The sequence below is a fragment of the Ophidiomyces ophidiicola genome (genome assembly GCF_022830035.1).
Source record: "Ophidiomyces ophidiicola strain CBS 122913 chromosome Unknown scaffold_21, whole genome shotgun sequence".
NCBI classification, from domain to species: domain Eukaryota; kingdom Fungi; phylum Ascomycota; class Eurotiomycetes; order Onygenales; family Onygenaceae; genus Ophidiomyces; species Ophidiomyces ophidiicola.
Window position 1 is genome coordinate 106,308 of NW_026054661.1, and position 25,074 is coordinate 131,381.

At 45.4% G+C, this 25,074-nt stretch overlaps 6 protein-coding genes across 6 annotated transcripts; 2 read left to right on the forward strand and 4 right to left on the reverse strand.

Moving 5' to 3' along the window:
• Positions 1–28: 28 nt before the first annotated feature.
• Positions 29–1,883, reverse strand: LOZ57_004792 (uncharacterized protein; the record flags this gene model as incomplete). The annotated part of the gene is made up of 9 exons (XM_049253832.1): positions 29–340; positions 404–500; positions 555–693; positions 743–763; positions 837–1,004; positions 1,057–1,142; positions 1,198–1,442; positions 1,502–1,737; positions 1,838–1,883. The coding sequence occupies 9 exons, from the start codon at positions 1,881–1,883 to the stop codon at positions 29–31; spliced, it is 1,350 nt and encodes a 449-aa protein (XP_049107144.1).
• A 633-nt stretch (positions 1,884–2,516) lies between these two features.
• Positions 2,517–4,037, forward strand: LOZ57_004793 (uncharacterized protein; the record flags this gene model as incomplete). Its single annotated transcript, XM_049253833.1, has 1 exon — positions 2,517–4,037. The coding sequence occupies one exon, from the start codon at positions 2,517–2,519 to the stop codon at positions 4,035–4,037; it is 1,521 nt and encodes a 506-aa protein (XP_049107145.1).
• Positions 4,038–4,105: 68 nt separating this feature from the next.
• Positions 4,106–6,231, reverse strand: KEL3 (Kelch repeat-containing protein 3; the record flags this gene model as incomplete). The annotated part of the gene is made up of 3 exons (XM_049253834.1): positions 4,106–5,512; positions 5,578–5,723; positions 5,778–6,231. 3 exons carry the CDS (start codon positions 6,229–6,231, stop codon positions 4,106–4,108), a joined length of 2,007 nt encoding a protein of 668 aa, XP_049107146.1.
• A 5,698-nt stretch (positions 6,232–11,929) lies between these two features.
• Positions 11,930–14,013, reverse strand: MON1 (Vacuolar fusion protein mon1; the record flags this gene model as incomplete). The annotated part of the gene is made up of 5 exons (XM_049253835.1): positions 11,930–11,938; positions 12,009–12,243; positions 12,295–12,476; positions 12,534–13,393; positions 13,452–14,013. The coding sequence occupies 5 exons, from the start codon at positions 14,011–14,013 to the stop codon at positions 11,930–11,932; spliced, it is 1,848 nt and encodes a 615-aa protein (XP_049107147.1).
• A 986-nt stretch (positions 14,014–14,999) lies between these two features.
• On the reverse strand, positions 15,000–15,561 carry LOZ57_004796 (uncharacterized protein; the record flags this gene model as incomplete). Its single annotated transcript, XM_049253836.1, has 4 exons — positions 15,000–15,111; positions 15,166–15,222; positions 15,298–15,374; positions 15,433–15,561. The coding sequence occupies 4 exons, from the start codon at positions 15,559–15,561 to the stop codon at positions 15,000–15,002; spliced, it is 375 nt and encodes a 124-aa protein (XP_049107148.1).
• Positions 15,562–17,833: 2,272 nt separating this feature from the next.
• Positions 17,834–23,749, forward strand: LOZ57_004797 (uncharacterized protein; the record flags this gene model as incomplete). Its single annotated transcript, XM_049253837.1, has 7 exons — positions 17,834–17,924; positions 17,987–18,111; positions 18,166–18,315; positions 18,372–20,617; positions 20,669–20,904; positions 20,962–22,436; positions 22,490–23,749. 7 exons carry the CDS (start codon positions 17,834–17,836, stop codon positions 23,747–23,749), a joined length of 5,583 nt encoding a protein of 1,860 aa, XP_049107149.1.
• Positions 23,750–25,074: the final 1,325 nt, after the last annotated feature.

Sequence of the window (25,074 nt, forward strand, 5' to 3'; positions counted from 1 at the left end):
CAACATCTCCAAGTACCCCAGAAAACGGCTAGTCAATAGTGTCGTCGCGCATAGCAAACAGCTGCTTCAGAAGCTCTTCCGTGTTGGCCCGCAAAGCATTGTGATACATGGTGTTCGTGATGTAGTGCTTGCAATTTTTTATTGCAGCTGCTGTTTCGGTTGCAAAATCATAATGAACATACATGTCATCCACATATGTTGCGGAGTATACGGGAACTTCGTTTCTAGCCAGCTGCTCCTTGTCATACAGCTCTGGCCAGTCGTCATACGATGCAATGATATCGGCAACCTCTTTCAGTTGGCTCAATTCTACAGATGACTGGAAAATATTCTCATAGACCTATACCGCGGCTGCTGTTAGTGGATACAGCAGCATCTTTGGTAAGGGCTTGATTTGCCTTACCATCTCCCCTGTGAAATATATCCCACTAGAGTGCTTCTGACTTCGGAAGTTGGAAAGGTTCTTGATAAGTCTATCCGCGCACCAGTTGGATTTCGCCCTATTATAATTTTGGTCAGATTACGTTGCAAAGCAGCGACGGCCCAAGACTAACCCCTGACAATAAATCGCTTCGTGAATGACTGCATAAAGAATATTGTTGTCGAAGCTACTTGCACCATTGACCAAGGAGAGGGTCGGAAGCGTTAAGAAGTCGTACATTTCAACGTCGTTGGTACATCGCAAAACGATATCTATAAAGTGTTAGATATGATAAATTTGTAAAATTCTTTTGGCACGAACCATGAACGTAGTCAAGCCCTCCTGTTGTTATATAATAACAATTAATATTCGATCGATGTAGTTATGCCAAACGTTCATATCTGGAGTACTTTACCGCGCATCCCAAACAAGATTCCCAATGATAGGAATCTCTCTGGGGTGAGAGCCCCACCATCGGGGACCTTAACGTCGTTTTTTTCAAGGTGAGTTAGAATAGCCGTCACTCTCTCCTCATCCTCGGGAAATTTTCGGTAATACGCTTCGTTTCGCTCTTGAAGTTTCCCTATTATGGCAATCAGGTGAGGCGGCGTTAATATCTGCCAGTGAATACATACCATATGTTTTATTAAGGACTGGATCTGGATGTGAAACCAATGGTGGAAGCCCGCCCGTAGTAAAAACTTCCTTTAATCCTTGAGGGCTTTGAAGAAATCAGACAAAGCAAGGCTGTGCCAGTGAAGTTTACCCACACTTACAATTTGGAAAGGTAGGTAACAGCGCAGAAACCCCCAAAGCTTTGCCCCAGGACGCTCCACTTTTTCTTCGTTGCCGGATAGTTCGCGGTCAGGCACATACGAACAGCCTCACAGTCCTGGACGATGCTGTCGGCTCGAAAATGTCGAAGATACTTGGCTTGGTTCATGGCATTACCTTGTAGAGCCAGGGTTGCTGCTGTGATGGGAGAACTTAAGCCAGTTCCTCGCTGATCAAGAAGCAGCACCTTGCGAAGGAATTAGGCCACTCAAAGAAGAATACAAACAAGCCGAGCTGGCAGCCTACCTGGTAACCTTTATCCAGAAAAGGCCCAACCCAGCCGATGTCCTGAGGCTGCGAGCATCCCATCCCAGGCCCGCCTTGGAGGTAGACAAGCCATGGCAGCTGTCGCTCCTCCGGTTCGGCCTCAGCAGATGACGAACGCCGCTGGACCCCGCGAGCAAATAGCCTGATAGATGCCTCATTTGGGTGGCTGTGGTCGACGGGAACCTCAAACTGAAGCTCTGCGACCCTTAGCCTGCCTACCAAGGAGTCAGTCGACTTTCCCAAAAGAACATTTGACTTGGCCACAAAGCAGTGGCAAGACGTGAGGGAGAGGGCATATAGAGGGGCAAAGCGCACCAGGCACGTCTTTCAAGCGCTTGTAGATCAGCCGTGCAGCAGCCATCTTCGCACCAGGACACGAGTGCCTTTCTCAGTCACCTACACCAGTGAGCCGGCAAGGGGGGGTTTATTATTGTATGGAGTCGTTAACTACTCCGTACGGAGTACTTGCGAGAGAAACGAGTTCCGTTACAGCAGGGACTAGTAATTGCGGGTGTGAAGTTTATCCACAAGGGTTGTTGAATCGACTGCTGGCGGTTCGAGTTTGCCGCATGGCCATCCTTGTCTGTGGAGCAGCGACTCTCAGGCACTGTGGGTTCTGGCACAAGGATCAGTTCAGACCCGAAGGTATCCTCGGTTTGCCAGTTTGGTTTTGTATTTTCTTTCCTTTTTGCTTTGGAATGCCAGTGGGCTTTCAAATGTCTTGTGGAGCCAGCAATCAACAACGGGCATAACTACCATTTAACTAGAGAACGAGTACTAAGTAGTTAACTAACTACGCGACTGACAAGGGCCCCCCGAGACTCCAGCGTCTTAATCACCCGCGGCGGAGGGCTTGGTAGCCAACTCTTAAGTGGAAATCAAGTCTGTTCCGTCAAACTTTACCTGGACTTGACCCCCGCGGGGCCGCGACTTTAACCGCATCAGAGTCATTCTCATGACATGTTGGCTTCCAACTTCTCCAAACCACTACGATATGTCGGCTATGGATATGTGTGAGGTCTCTACTGTGGAGGACCAAGTTGCGCTGTCGAAGGTGGCTCTCACTTTCCAGCCAACTGATCGTGTTCTCCCGGAAGAGCAAGATCTCGAGCGTTGCAGGCAGTCACTCAGAGCATCGCTTCCCCTCAAGGGCCTGGGTTTCGCAGATACCAAAGAGCACATACTCAAAGACATCGTTCCAGGGCTGAACCTGGGGGGCGTCAGCCCAAATTACTATGGATTCGTGACAGGAGGAGTTACCCCAGCTGCTTGGTTTGCAGACAATGTTGTCTCCGCATATGATCAAAACGTTCAGGTTCACATTCGTGAGCACTCTGCGGCCACAGATGTCGAAGATCGAGCATTGGGTTTGCTGATGGAGCTCTTTCACCTGGAGAGGAAGGATTGGTCGCATGCCACCGTAACGTCTGGAGCCACGGCGAGCAATATCCTTGGGCTGGCCTGCGGCAGAGAATATGTCTTCCGTGCAGCTGCTCAAAAGAGCGGCGTGGATTGTAAAAGTGTGGGAGAATATGGGATTGCAGAAGTCTTGCGTGCGACAAACATGAATGGTTTGCAGGTTCTGTCTACCTTGCCACATTCATCAATGGGGAAAGCTGCCGGGATTCTCGGTATAGGGCGTTCTAGTGTTAAGAATGTCTCTTTAGACGGAAATCCCCTTCAATTTGACCTAGATCGCCTCGAGAAGGAATTATCTCTACCCGGAGTAGCGAGTATTGTTACAGTCTCCTGCGGTGAAGTGAATACCGGTCGCTTTGCGACAGGTGGAATTGAGGAATTTAAATGTATTCGGGACTTATGTGACAGGTATAATGCCTGGCTGCATGCTGATGGAGCATTTGGAATATTTGGCCGCATGTTTTTCGGTCAATACCAATCAACAGAGTTCGATTCTATAAGAAGGGGCTGTGAAGGCTTGGAACTCGCAGATTCAATCACTGCGGATGGACATAAGTTGCTTAATGTGCCCTATGATTGCGGGTTCTTTTTCTCTCGTCATTCAGATATTGCCCAGGATGTCTTCCGCAACCCGAATGCTGCATATCTCGCCTCTTCCAACGTTGCGACGGACCCGGTAGTTTCTCCGAATAACATCGGTATTGAAAACTCCAGGCGCTTCAGAGCTTTGCCTGTTTACGCTACTCTCTTAGCCTATGGCCAAGAGGGATACCGATCGATGCTTGAACGGCAGATCAAGCTTGCTCGCCGGGTTGCAGCATGGCTATTTGACCACCCAAAATACATCACGTTGCCTAACGGTCTGTCAAGAGAGAAAGTAATAGAGGATACCTTCATAATTGTTCTTTTCAGTGCGAGGGATGATGATCTCAATACAAAATTAATGGGCAATATTAACCGAGCGTCGAAGATATATGTATCTGGGACGAGTTGGGAAGGGCGGGCAGCATGCAGGATCGCGGTTTCAACCTGTAAAGTGGATGTTGAGAGAGACTTTGCTCGCATAGTAGAAGTATTGGAAGATGTTGCTAACTAAGACAGCGTCATTTTTGTTTCTGTAAATTTTTCAGATAGTGACATCGAAATATGTATGATGTACATACATCATCTTCGTCTCCCAGCGGATGGGATATCTCCTCTTTCAGACATGCTGACGACTTCACCAATACCAGCCTCTTCCTGTTCGTCCTCTAGAGCAGTGATTTCCTCCCGGCAATCCCACCATTTTTCTTCTGCTAAATCAAATGCGTCCTTTCTCAACTCCTTGATGGTCTTTTCAGTTGCTGAATCGCTGTCTCTAAGTTTGGCCAGCAGTAATTCTTGCCATTCTGTTGAAGTCCTGGTATAAAAATCTCGTAAATTCTCAAACGGCCGCGGATGAGGACGTGAATCTTGAGGCTGAGGCTCCGTTAGTTCCTGATCCGCGTCCGTCTCCATAGGGGTCGCCTCTGTGACTTCAGTTGGGACAGTAGACGGAGCGTAGGCAGACTCAGTATCTTCCTCTTCGTTATCGCTTTCTTCTATTTCGTCTTCTTCCATTTCTTCGTCGCTCTCTGCCTCGGCAATATCATTCCAGTGTTCAGGTTCTTCGTAGAAGATCTCTTTGACACCATCGAGCTTCATCAGGTCTATCGAGTACAAGTCGTTGAACGTGAATTCTTGGTCATTGCGCTCAAATGTCCCGCCAAAGATAAATAGCGTGTCTTCTTGCACAGCAAGTTGCGCATTGAACCTCGGGTGAGGCATTTCAAATTTAACTGGTAAAGATAGTTTTGCCTCGGTTTCCTCATCTTCTTTTGTCGCCGTGTCGATGTCCATTTCTTGAATGTCTGGTGTTAAGCCACCTTTTGCCTCCAAACGAGCTAGATTTTGAAGGAGCTCCTCTTCATCTGCCCTGGTTCGATTGCGTGATTTTGCCATCTGAGATGCAGTTTGTTGTTTCTTATTCCCGGCTCTCGGTCTTCGCAGTGACAGCTGAAAGAAACGATTGCGTTCTACATTCCAAGCGTATAGGAGGTCAAAGAACTCACTATCAATGCCTTCCTCCGTCGCTTCGACATCATGAACACCACCAAAAAGAATCCCACGTCCTTTATGATATGCCATAGTCACTCCTGCTCGGGGTGGGTTTGGGGGATTGGCAGGCTTCTTTCTACGCTCCCATCGGACGGTTGGCTGCGTGTTCGCTGGTGCATCAGCTGTCGGAGGCGTGATGCGGAGGAACCACGTATCCTGGTGCACTACAGGCTTCAATGCCATACGCTGAGGGCCACCCTTCTGGCCCTTTCCAGCTGTAACAGACATTTTGACTCTTGAGTAGCCTCCGTAGACAACAGCGCCCGCTTCATGGGGAAGAAGAGAAAAAGAGGAGCGAGCATCAGGTTTTTGTGATGCAGGTGGTAAAACTGGGTTATACCAGGTATATTTCAAACAATCATAGATCCATAAGTCTTGGAGGTACTTTGTTTGTTGCGAGGTATCCTGAAAACCGCCAAACAGAATAATGTAGTTCTGACCATATGTCAGTGATGATAAGAATGGAATACTCAACTAGTACTACCTTTGGGTTTTCTTACCTTGAAATATGTCATTCTATGTCCACTGCGTGCTGGAGGGCCCTTGCTTTTAGTTTCCAACCGAGTCCATTCCCTGGTGGAGGGGTCCAAATGCCAAAAATCATTGTAATGATAGAAAGTCCCCTGTTTTGGGGAAGAAAATTCTCCTGTTCACTGTTATTCATATTTTGACCGGTAGGTTTATATTGAGGTGATCTGACCTCCAAAAAGATAAATTCCTCCAGCGTTCCCTCCTCGACACCACGCATGCCCACTTCTTGGTAGCGGACTATTCGGACTTGTCACCTCTCGCCACTCGTTTCTATCAATTAGATAGACATATAGATTGTTGAAAAAAGAAGCCAGAGCCCCATCATAAAATTCACCCCCAAAGACGAAAAGCTCGTTTCGATTTGACGGTGATGCAATCAGTGTGGAAGACGAACGAGGTCTTGGTGGGTTACTGCTGGCTTCTGTAACCTTCAAGAATTTCGCCTGCTCCTCAGCATAGGCTGCTAACACGGCATCTAAGTCAACATCCTCTGCGTCACTGTCGTCTTGTGCGTTGCTTTTTGCTTTGCCCTTCTTTTCCTTCTGCGCTGCCTTCTTCGCCTGTTTGGCTGTAGCACGAGCCTTTTGCTCCGCCTTCTTTGCCTTCTTGTCTTTTACACCCATTTCGAATATGGTGGTTCTTCTGCTAGCTGTTAAATGTCGGACAGCCAACTCCCGGTAGCGACAAGGTAGACGGGTGGGCTTGTCCTGCGGGGTATAAAATAGTAAGACCCTTCAAGGGATATGCGCTAGTTGGTTCAGATGCGAAATCCTTCACAACTCCTATTCATACATATGAATTACGTGGCTTTCAGATCTTTACTCTCTATTTTGACTACTGGAGGGTTCGGCCCGATAACAAGTGCAGAGTAGAGTGACTTCTCGCCCACCCACCTTTGAGAGACACGCGATGTACCGAAACTTTAATACCATCACGTGAACACGCGACCTCCAAACAACGCCGAGGACTATAACCGCAGACCACATCTCTAAACCCCAAAACGCTAGGATGCACTGACGGCCCTTCATGGTGAACAGATATGACTCGCATCTATGACAAAGCATAATCTGGGACATCATTTGGATTGGCTCTTGAACCGCGTTTCCTCCTTTTCCACTCCAAGCATCCAAACGCGACTTCAAACTGGCAGTCAACATCCCAGCCAGCGTGACGCTCTTGTCCGAAGCACTCCTATTCCTATACCCACTGCAAACAGCACGGCACCATGTTCTACTCAGGTAGTTGACATTGACTCCCACCCTACTTTGAATAATGATGGTGCTGGCGCGGCGTCTGAGAACGATAATATGGCCCGTCTCAACCTTGCACCGCCCTCCGCATCGAAAGCGACGCTACTCTGCCTAGAACCCAAGGAAAAAGAAGAGCGATCCCCTAGCTATTCCTCGAAACGGAAGAGCGAATTTATTTTGGAAGAGCCTAATTCGAGCAGATCTCGATCTCGACCTTCGCGTCAGTCAACTGCTTCTATGAAATAATCTTGTGATCTATGCTAATATGCCCTGTTCAAAATAGCCAGGAATTCTGGAACGTCCCAATCCACACTTCAGAAGCAAAGCTCATCGCTGTCTTCATCTTCTAAGGGTGAATACACTTTTGCTCCCGATCTTCTACCAGATGACATCGAATCCATCGATCTAACAAACGATGTCGATGTTCATACCTCGTCCTCTGGTACCGTTTCAGCTTTTGGGGAACCCGAAAGGCTGTGGACAGAGGATTGTGCAACTCGCGCAGAACCATTAGCAACTCACCGAGGGAAAAAGAGGAAAAGCGATGAATACGAATCCGACATTCGTCGTTATCGTCCTAAGATGGAAATATCCAGATACGATATCCCTGAATCATGTACCCAAACAAAAGCTGTAATAGCGCCCGATTTCAAGGCTGAGAACACGCCAAAGCGGGAGAGTGTTAACACTGGGCTCATAGCCGCCAGCGACTCCGAAAACCATGACAATATTGCTTCTTGGCTTTCGAGGAACGGTAGTCCATCTCAGAATTGCTCTAAAAACACTATCGATTTGTACCCACGTCTAATGCAGAGTGGCCAAAAGACGCCGGCCGCGCAGACCCCTGCTTACAAGCCTTCTATTATGGAGAAAAACCTTGGTCAGAGTCGGACTTTTTGTGAAGAGAATAAAAATAGAGATACCTCGACAATAATCAATATCGGCTCTTCCACTGGAAATGATGATGCCTTACTCTGCCCTTTGGATTTTAGCCCCACCCAGCTTGCCGATATTCTCATGAAATTGGAAGCTGAGCGTGCAGAAAAAGCAAATGTCATTGTTTCACATGTGATGGAAGGAGAGGTTCCTCAGCCCCTGCTTGATGAAGTAAAATTTTCAGCCGTAAAGATCAAGGCGGTTCAAGATCTTCAAAAAGAGAGGGGATTATATGATTCTTTGTTTAGTCGGTTTGAACCGCTCAGAGATGAGTTGGTCCACCAAACAATATCTGGAAATGACCCTTCGTTGTCTTCAACAGTTGAAGAACTCAGAAAGTTAAAATCAGAAATGCATAAGCAAAAGACCAAGATGGCAGACTTGGTTTTACAAGCCGGCCTTGACATCGCACCGCTTACCAACGCTGAGATACCGAATCACACCGTTCTTGTCTCTGGCACACAACTTTCCAGTAAACATGCTGAAAATTCAACTTATACATCCGTAGCGCCTTTGCCGACGCCTGTTTCCGCTTGTCCTAGGCAAGCATATTACTCAAATGGGCTCGATCGCGCAGGGCTTGAACACACCTCTAATACCGGCCCGACAATTAATAAAACGTCTACGGGCCATTTTGGGAGTTTTAATAGAAGCAACATGCAGACACCAATTCCCGGAAACCGTATAGGAAAGCTTTCTACTTCTCAGAATATCGATGATTTTGACTACGACGATGATGTGTTTGATGATGAGGACCTCTTTTCTAGGAACATGGGAACTCCTCTGGAGACAGCCCGGGCAAATTCTGAATTTGACTTTGATGCCGATGATGATATCCTCCAGGCAGTAGCTGGATTTGATAGTGACTTGTTTATTCCCAAAGAGCCACAGCTACATTCCCGACAGGTTTTCCGGGAAACAAATGGTAACTTGATTCGGTCGCCAATACGGAAAAAAGCGCAGGACTTGGATACCCATGGAGTGATCGAGGGCATGACCTATTCGTGGTCAATGGATGTCAAAGCGGCTTTGAAAGATGTTTTCCGCCTTCGTGGCTTTCGCCCCCACCAACTTGAAGCCATCAATGCAACCCTCAGTGGAAAAGATGCATTTGTCTTGATGCCAACTGGGGGAGGAAAGTCGCTCTGCTATCAACTGCCGTCAGTCATCCAGTCTGGTCGTACTCGGGGGGTAACAGTGGTCATTTCGCCGCTTTTGAGCCTGATGGATGACCAAGTAGATCAATTACGGTCTCTAAGCGTTAAGGCCAGTTTCATCAACAGCTCGTTAAGTGCTGAAGCACGCCGTGAAGTATTCTCTCTGCTTCGCAGCTCAAATGTCGTGGAGCACATTCAACTCTTATATGTGACCCCAGAAATGGTTCAAAGAAGTACAGTCATGCAGAACGTTCTCAGGCAGCTATATCGTAGGAAGCAACTGGCGCGACTTGTTATTGACGAAGCGCACTGTGTGAGTCAATGGGGCCATGACTTCCGACCAGACTATAAGGAACTAGGCGATTTTAGGCGCGAATTTTCTGGGGTGCCTTTGATGGCCCTTACAGCTACTGCAACACAGAATGTTCAGGTCGATGTTATCCATAACCTTAGTATGCAAGGCTGCGAGAAATTTACACAGTCCTTTAACCGCCCGAACTTGACCTACGAAGTACGTATCAAAACTAACTATGATGAGGTCCTTGTTAGCATCGCCGAAATAATTCAGGAATATAAAGGTAAGACTGGTATCATATATTGCTTGTCGAGGAAAAACTGTGAAAGGGTAGCCAGTGACCTGCGAGCGATGCATAAAATCAAAGCCGAGCATTACCATGCCGGCATGGATGCCAGTGAACGACTTAGAGTTCAAAGAGAATGGCAAAAAGGCCGCCTGCACATTATTGTGGCCACAATCGCATTTGGCATGGGAATTGATAAACCAGATGTTCGCTTTGTAATTCACCATAGCGTCCCAAAGAGCTTAGAGGGCTTTTATCAGGAAACAGGTCGGGCTGGACGAGATGGCAAGCGGTCCGAATGTTTTCTCTTCTACGGATACCGAGATGTCGTGGCAATTCGAAAAATGATTGATGATGAAAAGAAATGCAAAAAGGATCCACAGCAAAAAGCTAGACAACATCAGATGTTACAGCAAGTAGTTCACTTTTGCCAAAACAAAAGTGACTGCCGACGGGTTCAGATATTGGCATATTTCAGTGAGACTTTTAAACGGGAAAACTGCAAACAAACTTGCGATAATTGCAAATCTGGATCCAAACATGAAATCATCGATTTTACTAAATATGCCGCCTCGGCGTTAAAACTTGTCAACCGCGTTCGAAATGAACGGGTGCCCGTATTATACTGTATTGACATCTTTAGAGGAGCTACACCAAAGCGATTCTTTCGACAGGAACATACAACTTTCGAAGAGTATGGAATGGGTTCCCATCTAGACCGGGGGGATGTTGAGCGGCTGTTTGGAAAACTCCTTTCCGAGGGAGCCTTGGTTGAAAGAAATATACCTAATCACAAAGGCATTGCAGAGCAATTTGTGGAACTTGGGCCTAACGCCGCTGAGTTTCGCTCCGGTCGACGTAAATTCACACTCGCTGTGAGATCGTCTCCAAAACCAAAGAAAGGTCATTCTGCGAGCTTAAAACCCCCCAAGAAGATTCGAAAACGGAGCGATACGACCAGTACAGGCGTTCGGGCGGCGATGGACGAATTTCCCCAATCGACGAATGTTTCATCTCCTATACCAAACCTCTCTCGACGTCGTGCTGGCACCCTGACAAATGCTGATGACTACGATTTTGAGAGCGCAGCAGATAGTGACGGATTTGAACCTGTGCGTGAATACGCAAGCCCCATTTCTCACCAGATACGCGATATTGGGCCCCGAATTATGGATGACGGGAGCCGAGGAAATATGAGCCGACTTCAAACAGCCATATTAGATGAGTTTTTGCTAGTGGCAAAGAAGGAGTGTCAAGAAGTAGGTCTTCATACAAATTCGTTCCAGGTGACTTTCTAACCTTTTATAGATAATGTTGCAGAAAAATCTTCGCTCTCAACCGCTTTCGGACAGTGTCCTACGTGAAATGGGAATTCGGTTTCCAAAAAGTATGAGAATTTGGATTCAAATTGAATATTAAAAACTAATTATTTGAATAGACAAAGAACAACTTCTCCAAATTCCTGGTGTAGATTCCGAAAAAGTAGATCTATATGGCGACAAATTTCTAAGGCTAATACAAATGTCTAAGCAGCGTTACGATGAACTTACTATCGAAGCACAATGTGATGCTAAGGATGAATCTCCTGTCCCTGACCCTAACCATAATGTTGTCACGATCATCAGTGATGATGAGGAAGATTATAATGGATACCAAGACAATACATATGCCTCAGCGTATTCTGGGCAAAGCCGGAGTCAATACTTTGATACTGAACCGCAGCCGGCTACGAGCTTCAAATCTCGAGGTATGTAAGCAGCATCCCTTCTTGAAAGGGTAAACTACTAATCTGCGATAGTAACTAAGTACCAGTTTTCGGGGACCGATCCTAGTAAAGCTGGAATATCAAAAAGAGCCTCTTCTCGCGCTAAGATTGAACGAGCACCGAGGCGAACCAGGAGAGACAAAGCTTCGAGCGGATCAAGTAGTAAAACAAAAGCAGGGCGGCGAAGATCAAAATCCCCACAACCTAAATCAAAATCCATGCGCAGGTCAAACCGAGGCGAGACTTCCATTGGCATGATGCCAACATGATTTCTCATACCTATTCCACCAATGCCATAAACTCCTTGGCATCACTGACATCGTTATACGGCACATGTGTACATACATACGTACGTACATACATAGATGTATACCTACCCTAGATTCACATAGCTCCACGTCTCCTAGCATATGGGGCGAGTCCGAGCTTGAGGCGCATGATACTATCTCAAGCTATCTTTGTGTTGTTAAAACGAACTGTGCGTCATACTGTTTCCACGAGTATGATGCCGGCACAATTTTACAGCTTTTGCATTATATCATGCTGGTGATAATGAATACAGCCTTGTATCAATGGTACTAGTTTGTCTCTGTTTATAGTGCTGTAGCATTTACCCAAGGTGACCACTAGTGTTAGAAGACCTATAAAAGTTAGTCTTATAGGTTTTTGAAAAATGCATCAACCAAGTCAATGCTGATCAGAATTGCTTACAGCCCCACCAATGATAAAGAGTCTTTCTTCCTCTTGTTGCACCCATTGAACTACTTTATTTGCACTTTTAGACAACGCATTCCTATTGCTACCAGGGGAAGCTACGCAGAACAATTCAAATGCTGGGGTGATCCATGCTAAAGAATCCATAAAATTGGATACGCAGTGCTGAACCTTAATATGTGTATGCTTCGCATGGACACTGTCATGCAAGGCATGATAGGTAGATAGAAGTCTATATTTTTCTTGTCAGGTCAATCTGTAACTGGTGATCATGTCAACTAACCTTCGTTTTACAATGGGAGTGGCAAAATCCGGGGAATAAGATGACATGGTGAACTGGACGTTTGTTTTAGATTTATAGAGGAAATGTCGGAGAACAGTTCCTGGAATAATATCCGTGGTGCATGGGCGGCCTTTCTCAATTGCTACTCTAATAGCTTCCTTGCTCCCGTCCTTTTCCATTTGCTAAGGTGATATGTCAGTTCCAACACTTGGCTTTATACTAAGGAGAAAATGGCATACCCGAACAACGGAATCCCGCATGCCGCGTAAAACGAAAAAGCTCTCCTTATCTGCGCTAATAAGGATGATAGCTACCGCGTCATCCTTCTTAATATTCTCGTCGTTCTGACGCAGGTCTTGGTGTAGATCGAGAAAACTGACGTACATATACAAGTACCCCCCACTGTTAAAACCTGGAAGACATATGGGGATCCAACTCTCACCACCTCCAGCTTTAACGCCGTCAGCTTCAAATATCATATTAAATATCAATTGCAAATCTCCCGGATGTAAAGAGTGCTTTTTAGGTCTGACCACGCTCACAAGCCTCCCCCCAGCGACGACTAGTCCATAAAGAAGAGCATTTACTTTTGATTTAAGTAGACTGTTATTCATTTTTTGACGATGTGACTTTCGAAGCTTCAGACACTCCAAGGCAGAGAGAAGAGTGGACGGAGAACCCCTGGTAAAGCTATCAGCTAAAGATGACAGGAGAGACTCAGTTCCTTGAAGCGGACGACGCAGGTCTGTGGATGGACGTATATTAAAAATGTGCTGTAGAGCTGGGAGAGTAAGTGTTGATAGTATTTGCATGTAAAGGGCGTCGAGCTGGTTTCTAAGTTGTGTTTCACTCTCCAGGAGACAGCTAACGGCAACAAGATGCAGAGGGCCTTGTGAAAGAATAACAATTTTAGTATTTCCTGTAGAAAAACTCCTTAAAACATCATTTGATTCCTGATGAAAAGATATTATGGTTTGGATGATGGCAATATACGGAGATATTAGGTTATCATCCCCATGTCGTGCATATATCGGTTTACCAGCGGACGAGAGTATGAAAAAATGTTTCTTCTTTTGTCTCCAACTTTCTAAGAGTTGTTCTAAGAAAATAATGTGAGAAGCTTTGAGGCCAAAGTTTGGCTATTGCGTTTCGCTCACCTCCGTCCTTTATTGCGAGTTCCTCAGGGGAGGCAAACTCGTTTTCAAAATCAATATCTAAAGAAGTTCTCTGTACACTAAGACTATCGTCAAGTGTATAACGATGTTTTCCTTCCTGGTCCCATTGGGATTGCGGTGGCGCTGTGGCGCCAAAGTCACCAAAGATGCTTCCGACCTCGACTGGCGTTTCTTGACCCGGAAATAAAGATTCAACACTGGTAGAATCTGCCGTTTCACTTCCTTTTCGACTGGGATTTGAACTGTACTTTAAGTGTGCAAGATCTTCATAACTTGAGGATCCCTTCAACGGAGTACGGGTATCTCTTGTGGTTTCTTTAAAATTATGTGATTTTATATCCTCGATAGACAAAGCCGTCGTAGGCCTTGATTGAAGACCCTGGCTTACGGAATACCCAGCCCTTAATACAGAATCAGAAACTGCCCCAACTCGTGGTGTAGCATTTGGACACAGACAAAGCTGGGAGTATAGTGTATTTGGTCTGGTGTCTTCATCTATCCTAGAGAACTGGAGTTTGTTCCTATCACCGGCAGTTGGGGGCATTGTGTTAGAATCGTTCCCCATTTCTTCATGGAATATTTGAACAGAAGAATGTATTGTTGGGAGCTCTAGCTTTCTCTGTCTCAAAGATTTTATATTAGGCTAAGGATAGTAGGCAATTGTACTCCATATAAGGATTTATTTCAGGAATATCAAGGCCACCGTACTCCGTAGTAGTGAGTCCATGGATCATGGTTAGCTAGACTGTCGCCTGGGTAATCACATGACAAAGCCACCTTAAACCCTAAGCCCTAACTTTCTAATGCGTTACCACATCAAAACCCTATTACCGTGATTGGCCCTCCAGTTAAACTTCGCTAGCAAGGTTGATGACATAATAAAGAATCCTTGATTACTCATCCTGGGCTAGGCGAGCTTCGCTCTCACCGTTTTTGTTTATAGAATCTTGAGGAGCATTTATAGCAGCTACCAGAAAGAGTGGGGTAGCAAACAACGTGAGCGAGCTCTGCTCGCTAGTTAATTTTGTTAACTTTGCTATGCTTTTCATATCTTTCATAAATTAATTGTGTCTTCATACAATGAAAACAATTTTTGTGATCAATGTGTGGCCAATAGCCATAAGACAGTGCTTATATATTACGTGACACTGATAGTGGAAATAGAAAACTAACTGTGTCAGCAGCTCATGACTACAAACTATAAGCTGAAATTCCTGAAGTGAAGTGTCTGGTTCATCTAATCTCTATTGAAGAGGAATCTAGATGCTGTATGGAGTATATAAGTGAAGGACTAGACTCAATGTGAGACAACACAGCAAATCAGAGTGTAGCTCTGATTGTGCATCACTCTATGACAAACAAAGTGGTGTGATCCAGATCTTATGGATCCAGATCTACCACATACAGTGAAATGAAGGATGCTTTAATCTCCATGCCGATCCAATCCCACCATTGAAGCTTGGAATGAAGGCGGTAGGTAATTGGCCAACAAGTTACAATCCCGAAAAGAATCCCACCGCTTCTTCAAGCTTAGGTGTATCTGATGCAAAATGATCCAACATGGTATGGTCCAACCCTGCGTTGTCCATTGGTCGGGCCAGTCCAGCTTGGAGAATATTTGGTGCCGCTCTGATGATATCCCCTACAATCATATGCATTAAGTATGGGAACTCCACTGACAGGGCAGGACACTCACGACCAAATATCGACACGGACACCCCGCGCGGTACGGATCTCATAACCTTGGATCTCCCTGCAATGGTAGTTTTTAGCTGATGCAGAGCTGGATAAACATTTAATAGGATACAAATGAAAAGAGGCTACGTACGGGGTGCCTCGGAGGTCGTGGCAGCCAGGACCATACCAGTCTTCCCGGTCACCACCCTTTCGCACATTGAACTTGATCTGTTCGAACAGTCAGCATACATCTTTGTTTCTCCCTTAACACGGCACATCAACGCACCCAGACAGATCGGAGGATCGTGTTATCATCCCCATCTTTAACACCCTTAACATCCGGATCGCTTTGGGCAGTCGCGCAGGCGGTTGAAATCAAACCGAGGGTAACGAAAAAAGCCTTAGAGAAAAGCATCTTGGAAATTCACAGTTCGGCTCTGGCTCTGCTGGTACAGTAAGTAGTAAATGGATGGGGTGGTTTGGATTTCTGTCAAGGTCTGATAGAATAGGTGCCAGCAGAGGTATTTATATCATTTCATCCAGCAATACGGAGTAGACTTGAGAACATGCAATCTATTCGGTTACTTTGGTCTGATCCAATCCCATCTCTGATAATGTGCGGGCGGGAATAAACGATGTTTCCTGATCAGCAGTGAACTCATCAGCCAGCCCAAAATTCACAATATCCATCTCAACTGGCAGTACAGCAGGAGAATGTATATTCAGTCTGTCTAACACTAAATAAAGTAGAGATTGGCTTGAGATAACGGCTCACATGGATGGGATCAATACTTTCATATGTTGTGGTGCCCTGTTCTTAAGCCACGGAGATCACTCAGTTCTAGTGGCTGACTGAAAATTGGAGGTCAACTCATGTTGATCCGTTGGTGTCAAAGGGGAAGCAGTTATTTTTTCTCTAGATTCTTGCTTGAGACACAACAAGAGTGGAAACCATGATGATAGAAGGGCTTGTGGTCACAGTTAATAAACAAGAAGATGAATGGCTCCACTGAACATTCTGTTCTGCTTTGCCACTCTTCACAGATTTGTTGCCTGTTTGAGAGGCATAAGGGAGGACAAATATGGGACTTTCAAATGGGGACTTTCAAACTAGTCGACAACATCCGTCTTCACATCGTTACCACAGCTGATTGTTACCACAGCTGATTGTATACGGCGCCGCCTGGTTTGCAATTGCCATGGCCAACAAACCTCTGAAAGATTGACATCACAAACTCCTGAACTGGATGTATTGTAGGCAGTCTTGAAACATGTGTGTCATTTAATGGTTGGCCCCATACCTGCATTATGTCCCATTGCCACATATGCATTGGATGGTCCCCCAGTGGACGCCACAAGGAGATTTATGTTGATTCCCAGCTTGATTGGGGCTGAACAGATGCAATGAACAGTGATTCCCTATTATGCCAAAGGTTATTTACTCTTGTGCCGGTTATTTACCATGGTAACTAAATAATAGTCATGTTTAAATTCGCGTGGAAAATCAGCGGGAATTTGTGATGAAACTGTGACAAAGCACCATTCCTAGGCCTCTGCTTCACCCGTGCTCTTTCTCTACCACTCTTCCCATGAAAACACCTTGCAAGGGACAGAATTTCAGTAACGCACGATATTTGTGGGGCCAGTATCCATAACAGCACACTCCTCTATCCAGTGTATGGTTAATGCAAGCGATTTGGAGCTGTGCCGCCGAGGAGGGGGAAACTGTCAGGCGACTAAGCCACTCTCAGCTAAAAAGGTGAACAGAAACAGCCTACTCCACACTCCGTACACCTAATAAGATCACCTGTTTAGTCAAATGGCTTAATCATGTGACAGGGGAGGGGGGTCACATTGCCCCCTGATAGATGTCAAAATGCATTGTTCTTCATTGTTGACACAAAGCTGGCAGAATGTGCAGAGAGATAAGAGAGTATTGGTGCATTAGTACATCGATTTCTAACAGGACCTTGTTAATCTACAGGCAAAGAATGGTTCAAAGAATCATTCGTCCACTTGTACTCCGTAGAGACACATATGTACATATGTACATAACCACTCTCAGAAAGATTGTCAAGCTCTAGTGCTACATAGAAGCCCCCCACAGTCTATGTAAATGATCATATTTTACTGTCTGAATAAGTGAGTGAGATCTTTGTATTTATATTCACTAGTTTCAGATGAATGAACAAATTTATGTGTTTGTCTATGTAGTTATCTTACTTTAAATGAATCTTCTTCAATATTGTTACTTCTTGAGAGTGGGAGACTCAATATATGGATAGGCTCAATGTAGCGAACATGCTTTATATTGAGTTGAAAACGCGTAGTGATTGCTGTAACTAGTTGTATACATAGCCACGAAGTTAAATACAGTACATATGTAACGCTCAGAAAAGCATTCCAATGGTATTCTGCGGATCTGGATTCCAGTATTGTCCGCAAATGTTACTACCTCACGGCATGCTCAAAATTGTAAAATGGTTGCTATGAAATGGGATTGAACCGGCATCTGGATTTAAAGAGAAAACCTAGCTGGCCATGGCCTGGTTGCCGGCTCTGTGAGTTTTGGAGAATGAAACTGCCATCCTGTCCTCATCCACCACAACATTGAACTGCAATTGCTCATCAGCGAAAGATGAAAGTACACTTTATTCAGAAGCATATTCTTTTGGCCCGACACAATAATGAGTCTGGATCCGGGTAATCTGGCGAGGTCATCGTCCCCTGCGAGCTCCGAAGCTTCGTTGCCAAAACACCGGAACCGCATGCACGAAGGTAGCTTACATGACCACCATCCTACCATTATAAAGCATATACTGATGCTCTTAATATTCTAGATGAACGAAAAACGGACAAAGCCTATCGTCGGTATGCTTCGAATGTGGAACGGGCTCTCTCCTTGTTTGATACGGCTCTCCAAGAATGGGCAGATTACATTTCCTTCCTGAGCCGCCTTCTCAAGGTACGGACTTATCTACGGGGGAATTCACACAGCTGACACAATACATGCCAATAGGCTCTTCAATCCCATCCTCCGCCTTTGTCAATCGTCCCTCAGAAAGCCTTAGTTGCGAAGCGCCTGGCCCAGTGTCTGAACCCCTCTCTACCCTCCGGCGTTCATCAGAAAACGTTGGAGGTTTACGCTTATATATTTGCTTTACTGAAGGTACTACTCTCTATAGGCCCTTTTTTCATATCTATGTGACTTCTAACTCGATGCAGCCCGATGATCTTGCTCGTGATCTTCCACTATATCTGCCAGGTATCGCGCCGACCCTTACATTTGCGTCCCTCTCCGTTCGACCATTAGTGCTCTCGCTGTTTGAACAATACATTGTAAAAATAGACCCAATATGCATTCGACCCGCTCTAAAGGCTATTCTACTCGCATTGCTTCCTGGTCTTGAGGAGGAGTCCAGTGAGGATTTTGAAGCCACATTGGGAATTGTGAATAAATTTAGAGAGGTCTCAAATGGCAGAACCGATGAACCAAGTAATAGGTTTAATATGCCAACTGGAAGCCAGTACTTTTGGCAATGCCTCTTTCTCGCGTCAATAACGAACCCTACACGAAGAATGGGAGTTTTGGCCTATTTAAACCGCAATTTGCCGAAACTTGGCGGGGATATTCAAAATCAGGAGCAACCGGAAGAGAAAGTGGAGCTTTCGGTCTCTATCAAGTCTTTGACATCTCCTGAGCCAGGTCTTCTGGTTCGATGCTTCGCGACTGGGTTGGCTGACAGCCAACTCCTCGTCCAACGAAACTATTTGGACCTCCTGGTCACCCATTTGCCTCTTCACTCTCCTGTACTAGAGTCCAGGATCATTGTGGAAGATTTGGAACTACTTGTCGCAGCAGCTGCAGGCGTCGTTATTCGAAGAGACATGAGTTTAAATCGCAGACTTTGGGCTTGGTTCCTGGGCCCTGATTCTGCGTACGATGGCAATGAGAATGTCGATGAATTACGCCAAGCCCCTCGTGGACATTTGATATCAAAGCTCCACAAGGGAATCCCTAGCTCTGAGTACTTCCTACGATTTGGTCTGAAACCGCTGGTAAATAGTATCAGACAGATGATAAGGCAGAATTCAATGCTTCCCCAAGAACGAGCAAAACCATTTCGAATTTCACTTTCACTGATGGACCGGTGGGAAGTGGGTGGATTGGTTGTGCCAGAGGTGTTCCTCCCAATAATGCGCAGCGTGCAACAATATAACCAAGTTGCCACCTCAAAATCCATGCTTGATGAAGTTATCCGATCTGCAGGTGCCTTTTTTGATGGGGTGGAAAGCAGTTTAATCTTTTCTGAACTACTTTCTTTGGTTTTCCAGCCAAATGTGAACAATACCTCGTCCAAAAATCTTCTCTTGGATCTACAGCTTGGTGGTTTCATTATATCCCACTTCAATATCAGAGAAGAGGAAATGCTAATCACTCATGTTCCCCTTTTGCTTCTTGGAGTTCTGCTAACTATGAGATCATTATCATCTGTGGAGAATTTTGAGAAATTCAAATTAGCATTTGATGAAGCATCGTCCGTCGCTCGTGATCTACTTAGCTTCATCCCAAGTAGAGCGTTCATCAAGAAGCCGCCCCATGATCAACACCCAAGTCAGCAGTTAGCAGATACAAGCTCCATGACACCCAATGAAATATCAACGAAACTACTCCGATTCTACTCTATAACAAGAAACACGCTTGAAAACCCTACTCCACCTTTTGCACCAAATCTTTTGGCAGAACTGCTTCTCCGACAATCTTGCTCCCAAGTGCTAAACACTCTGAAATCAGGAGATCGAACCTTTCGACTTAGGGAGCAGGTAAATTTTCTTATCTCCCTACTCAAGAAAACTCCAAAATCGCATATTTTCGAGGACGGAGACTTGTATGAGGCAATGCATGATGCGCTTTCGCTTGCAAATAAAACATCGACGGTACTATCCATGACCACCCTTTCATCAATGTGTTCCGTTGTCACTTCCCTCTATTCTATCCACTCAAGCGGCTTATATATTTCATATGATCAAGTATGTGATATTGTGCCCTCCTTAGTGCAACAATTGTGGGAGCTATTACCAGCGTCAAGCCCAAAATTTCACGTTGAAGCAGCCCGCTGCTTCTGGGTTTTACATTCCATCACCTGGCAGGATCATCTAGTTGAAGCCGCAGTTACTTCACTAATGCTATCTTGCGGGACCTCAAGTCCATCATGCCGGGCAACATCTGATCAAGTTGAAAGATTCCTTGTTCTTTGGAACCATAGTCATGGCAGCGGCCGTTCCGCGTCCCGCGCAATTCTGGATCAACCTGCTGATCCCACTTCGACTGGTAGAGATCCACAATTGACATACCGGTTATCATTGCTTGAGCGACCCCTTTTTCTCTCTTTAGACCTTCTTTCCTCTGAATCCGGTAGAGGACATTCTCTCGTGAAACAATGGCTACAAGACCCTTCCGTGGCATATCAGTATGTGCTATCCTACTATAGTATAGATAATAAATATTTACTGGATGTTAGGGCTTTGCATATTCTTGTCTCTCGACTTCTCAAATTCTCTAGCTTCAAAACCAATGTTATTCAGGAGCCTCATGACCTTAGCATTCCAATTAGCCCAGATGATGGTGGACAATGCCTTTATCTGCTAAAGACCATTTCAAATGCCATCGCCTCCCTGACCAATGCTGGTTGGTCTGCGTTAACATCTAAACCCCTTGTCAACCCTAACAAACATGCTGTTCTTTTAGAAAATGAAGGTGAGTTTCTATATATATTAGTCCAGCCAAACATGCTAATAGCTCATATGTATTCAGAAGAACCAACCTTACAGGGAATCCTAGCACAAATAGCAATGCAGCTAGTAGAAGAACGGCAAGAAATATCTAAAACTATGGGAATGGATGGAAAACAACTTCCGGAAGCTGCCCTTATCCTACTGAACCAGCTATTATCAGGTTCAAATGCAGAGGCGCTTCAGCAGCTTAACCTTGACACCTTCTTTCTTGACCAGCTTTTGGCTTGTCTAGATCAAAACGAAACTAGCTTACAAAGTCCCCTACTAGATGCCATTCTTCCAGCACTCAAAGTCCGGTTCGCACACGAAACTAGGGAATTATCAGCTACTATGGCTTCCAACCAAAATCAGCGCAAGAGCTCAATAGAAGCTGGACCCCATGCCTCACGGTTGTCATTGACCGGCGAGCAATTAGATAAGGATTTCGTCATATCTCACTTACCGCAACCTCCACCTCAGCTGTTGCTGTGCCTTACAAAAGGCATTTGTTCGAAGTCTTCCAAACCCATTGTAGATAAATGGGTCCATTTTTTGGGTGAATGCTTGCCATTATATTTAGGAATTATTTTCCAAGTGCTATTAAAGCTGGTGGACTGTATTTGCAAGGAAATTAATGCTGCTTTCAATGAGCTACGGCTTACGTTTCAGCAGATTGAAAGTTCTTCCTACTGCCAACCAGAGCATGTGACAATCTCTCTTCTTTCCGCTTTGGAAAATTGCATTGCTACCGGGCATGACCGTTTACTTCTTGAAGAAGCAAATGCATCCGGGAGAAAAAGTCCGGATCAGCCGCAAAGCTTTTTTGGGAACATGGTTTCAGGTGTATTTGCTGCAGAAGCAAGCCAGTCTCGTAGCGCTACAGCAAACGACCGATTGACTGTTCTTCTCTGTTTCCAAGATGCAGTACGTCTGTGCTTTTCTATATGGACGTGGGGCGACAATGGTCGAGGTAAGGATGCACGAAAGTCCGAATGCCATGCATCCTTTCAGTTCACCTCGCTGCGAATGAGAAATCGATCCCGACGCATTTTAGAACATATGTTTACTGCTGAGACCCTAGATTGCCTGGAGACTTTGATTGAACTTTGGTGCACATCTACCAGAGAGGAGAATCATTCCCTAGGAAGGTCTGTCTTTAATCTGCTCCATACTCTGGAAGGATCAAAACCGAAAATAGCGGTTCCTGCGTTATTCAATGCGATATACAGTCGCACGAACCCTGCAGCTCTGGACCCTAGTCGTAAGTCAGCAATGACAGCACACTTGACTGAAGCGGACTTGGCTACGTTCCTGGTAGTATATGCGAGATCTTTGGATGAGGATATGCTAGATGAAATCTGGGCGGACTGTACAACATTCCTTCGCGATGTTCTCGCTAATCCTTTCCCGCATCGTCAGATTCTCCCTAGACTGTTAGAATTTGCGACTATCCTTGGGGAAAAGATGGAGAATACAACATTTGGTGAGGACTACCGTGCAAAGAAAGACTTGGGAGTGAGTTGGCATCCCTCTTCGTGAAATATACAAGGTACTGATAGGGATTCTAGGACATTCTACTACGACTTCTTACTGCTATTTCAACCAGCAAGCCAATGGGATTTTCACAAGAAACAGTTCAAACAATTCACGATTCTCAAAAACAAGAAGCTGCAATAAGCAAGCATCGAGTCATCGGGTCAGACGATATATACAGCGTCTTATACTCGGTTTTTCCGGCTTTGACGACTACATTGGGTGACGCCGATCGAATAGGCTCTGCGGCCTCTAATATATCTACGCACTTTTTCGCTCCTCTCTTCCATTCCCGATTATTCCCACAAAATGTCAATAGCAATATCTTGGCGCTTCTTCAACAAGTATCAAAAGTTCCCAGTGCTTCCAAATATTGGAGGAAGGATGTGGCGGATGCATTTAATGACCCCAAGTTTTTCGCCATGAAACTGAATCTAGTGAAGGATAACTGGCTGGACCTTCTGCGGCAATGGACTTTGACAGACAAAGAGCGACTTCCAGACTTGCTAACTCGACTTACTCAGCCCACCTCAGCCGGCCTAATGTTTGGCGTGGGTGCTTCTGCAGCTCGGCTCGATGCAGATCGGAAGTCCCAGTTAAACCTTCGCAGAATCGCCTTGTTGATTCTAACAGCAGACGAAGATCACTTTAGTGGCGATCTTTCTGCTCTTCAGCAGAAACTAGAGGATCTTCTTGCTGCGACTGATATCTCGTCGCCGTCCTCTGTGACCAGAGCCGAGACTTATATGGTCTTCCGAGCTCTCATTCTCAAAACTTCTACTATTCATCTTGCTCCTTTTTGGCCCATGATCAATGCCGAACTACAGGACGTGATTTCCACTATTCCTTGTCAACGATCAGAAACTTATACCCCTTACTCTCTTCTACAAGCATGCAAACTTCTAGAGACGTTACTGCTTACATCTCCGGATGACTTTCAATTGCAGGAGTGGCTCTTTGTTACTGATACCATTGACGTTATATACCCTCCTGATTATTGGAAGTCCACAGCACTTGCAGATGAGGTTGCTAGAGCTCTAAGCTCTGGAAATGCCGAGTCTACTATAGAGGAGGCTGGCAATTCTGAGGATGGTTTCCACCAGCTTTGGCTTAGCACAGACCTGAGCCGAGAAACTGCGAAGGATGAGATTGTGGAGCGATTGTTGAGACCTTTTTTTGCACGCCTTAGTATACATGCATTTGAAAGTATGTACAGTATGGCCAACCCGGACTTGCCAGCGTGCAAAAATGATTTATTGGCAGACTTATTTAATGATTTTACCATCGCTAGTTGATGAATCTTCATACAGATATGCATGTATATAGTTACATACATTCCAGCCACTAAACGGTACATATCTTCCCAAAGAAAAGAAGAAATTCAGCATCTGAAGGTTAAACAAGGGCTGCTCAAAAGGATACTTGGTCACAGGGGACCTGTTAGGAGTCATATTGTATGAAATACATCATTCCGGCCGTCCTTTTCTTTTGCGTTGCTATTGCCTTCCATCTATACCTTCATGATGCTCTTCACCCAGTTGAGGAGAGAGCAAGCCATTGTGAAGCAAGACTTTCTCCCAAGATATTCTGCGCAAGGATATAGTTACTATTGAAAACTAAGTCAAAGCTGGTTTAAACAGCAGGTAAGAAAGGGTGCCCGATATGAAGAATGAAGCTTGAGAAGCCTTTATGCCATATATCTGCCAGCATTATGGGACAAGTGACGATGCTTTATCATCACAATGAAGTAGTACTCCGTACTGTAGTTGGTACATTGACGCTGCATGCAAATACGGAGACCATCGATCCTCATGTAAGATGATTAGTTTACCCGTACACGAAGTACCTTCTGGTATAATCCGCGGCACAGGGATACTTGTCGGCGCGGTGAATTTAGGTGGCGGAAAGGACCGCCCGGCCGCTAAAACTGCTTGGTAAAATTGTTTTTCTTGAAAAAATTCCCACCGTGACAATCTCCTTTCCCTTTCAACGCTGTGGAATAAAACTGACTCTATTCCGTTTTGCTGCTTCAGTCCACTTCTGTCGAACAACCTCACCGCCAATTTGAATTTCCTCTATCGCCAAGCCAGTGCACCCTCAATCACAACAGTCGCGTCGCAATTCCATAACACCCAACTCGGATTTTTTTACTTGTTAATTCAACACAAGTTTCTACTATTATCCCCGATAAAATGGCCGCCAGGGCTTTGTCGCCGCTCATGCGAGCAGTGCTGACACGCTCTCAACACCGAGCCGCTCCATTTAGTACCTCCAACAGGCTGTTCAGCACCGCTGAGGCAGCACTGCCCAGGCACAGGCCTATCGGTGCTTTTCGAGGAGGGTTAGTTCATGCTCTACCTTTCATGTTGCCTTGGGCTCGTCTAATTTATATACCTTTTTTCTAGAATATTTGGATTTCTCTTCGGCTCTGCAGTCGCCGGTTCATCGATTTATTACTATATCTTGGAGGAGTACAGACTATCTAATGAGATGCTGACGGAAGACATCTACGTACGTTACTGCATTTGAAGAACAAAAGAAATACCGAACTTCGCTCTTGATTCGAGTATTCTGGGAACAATAGACCTTTCAGGCATAGACTGGATTCTTGATTGTTGTT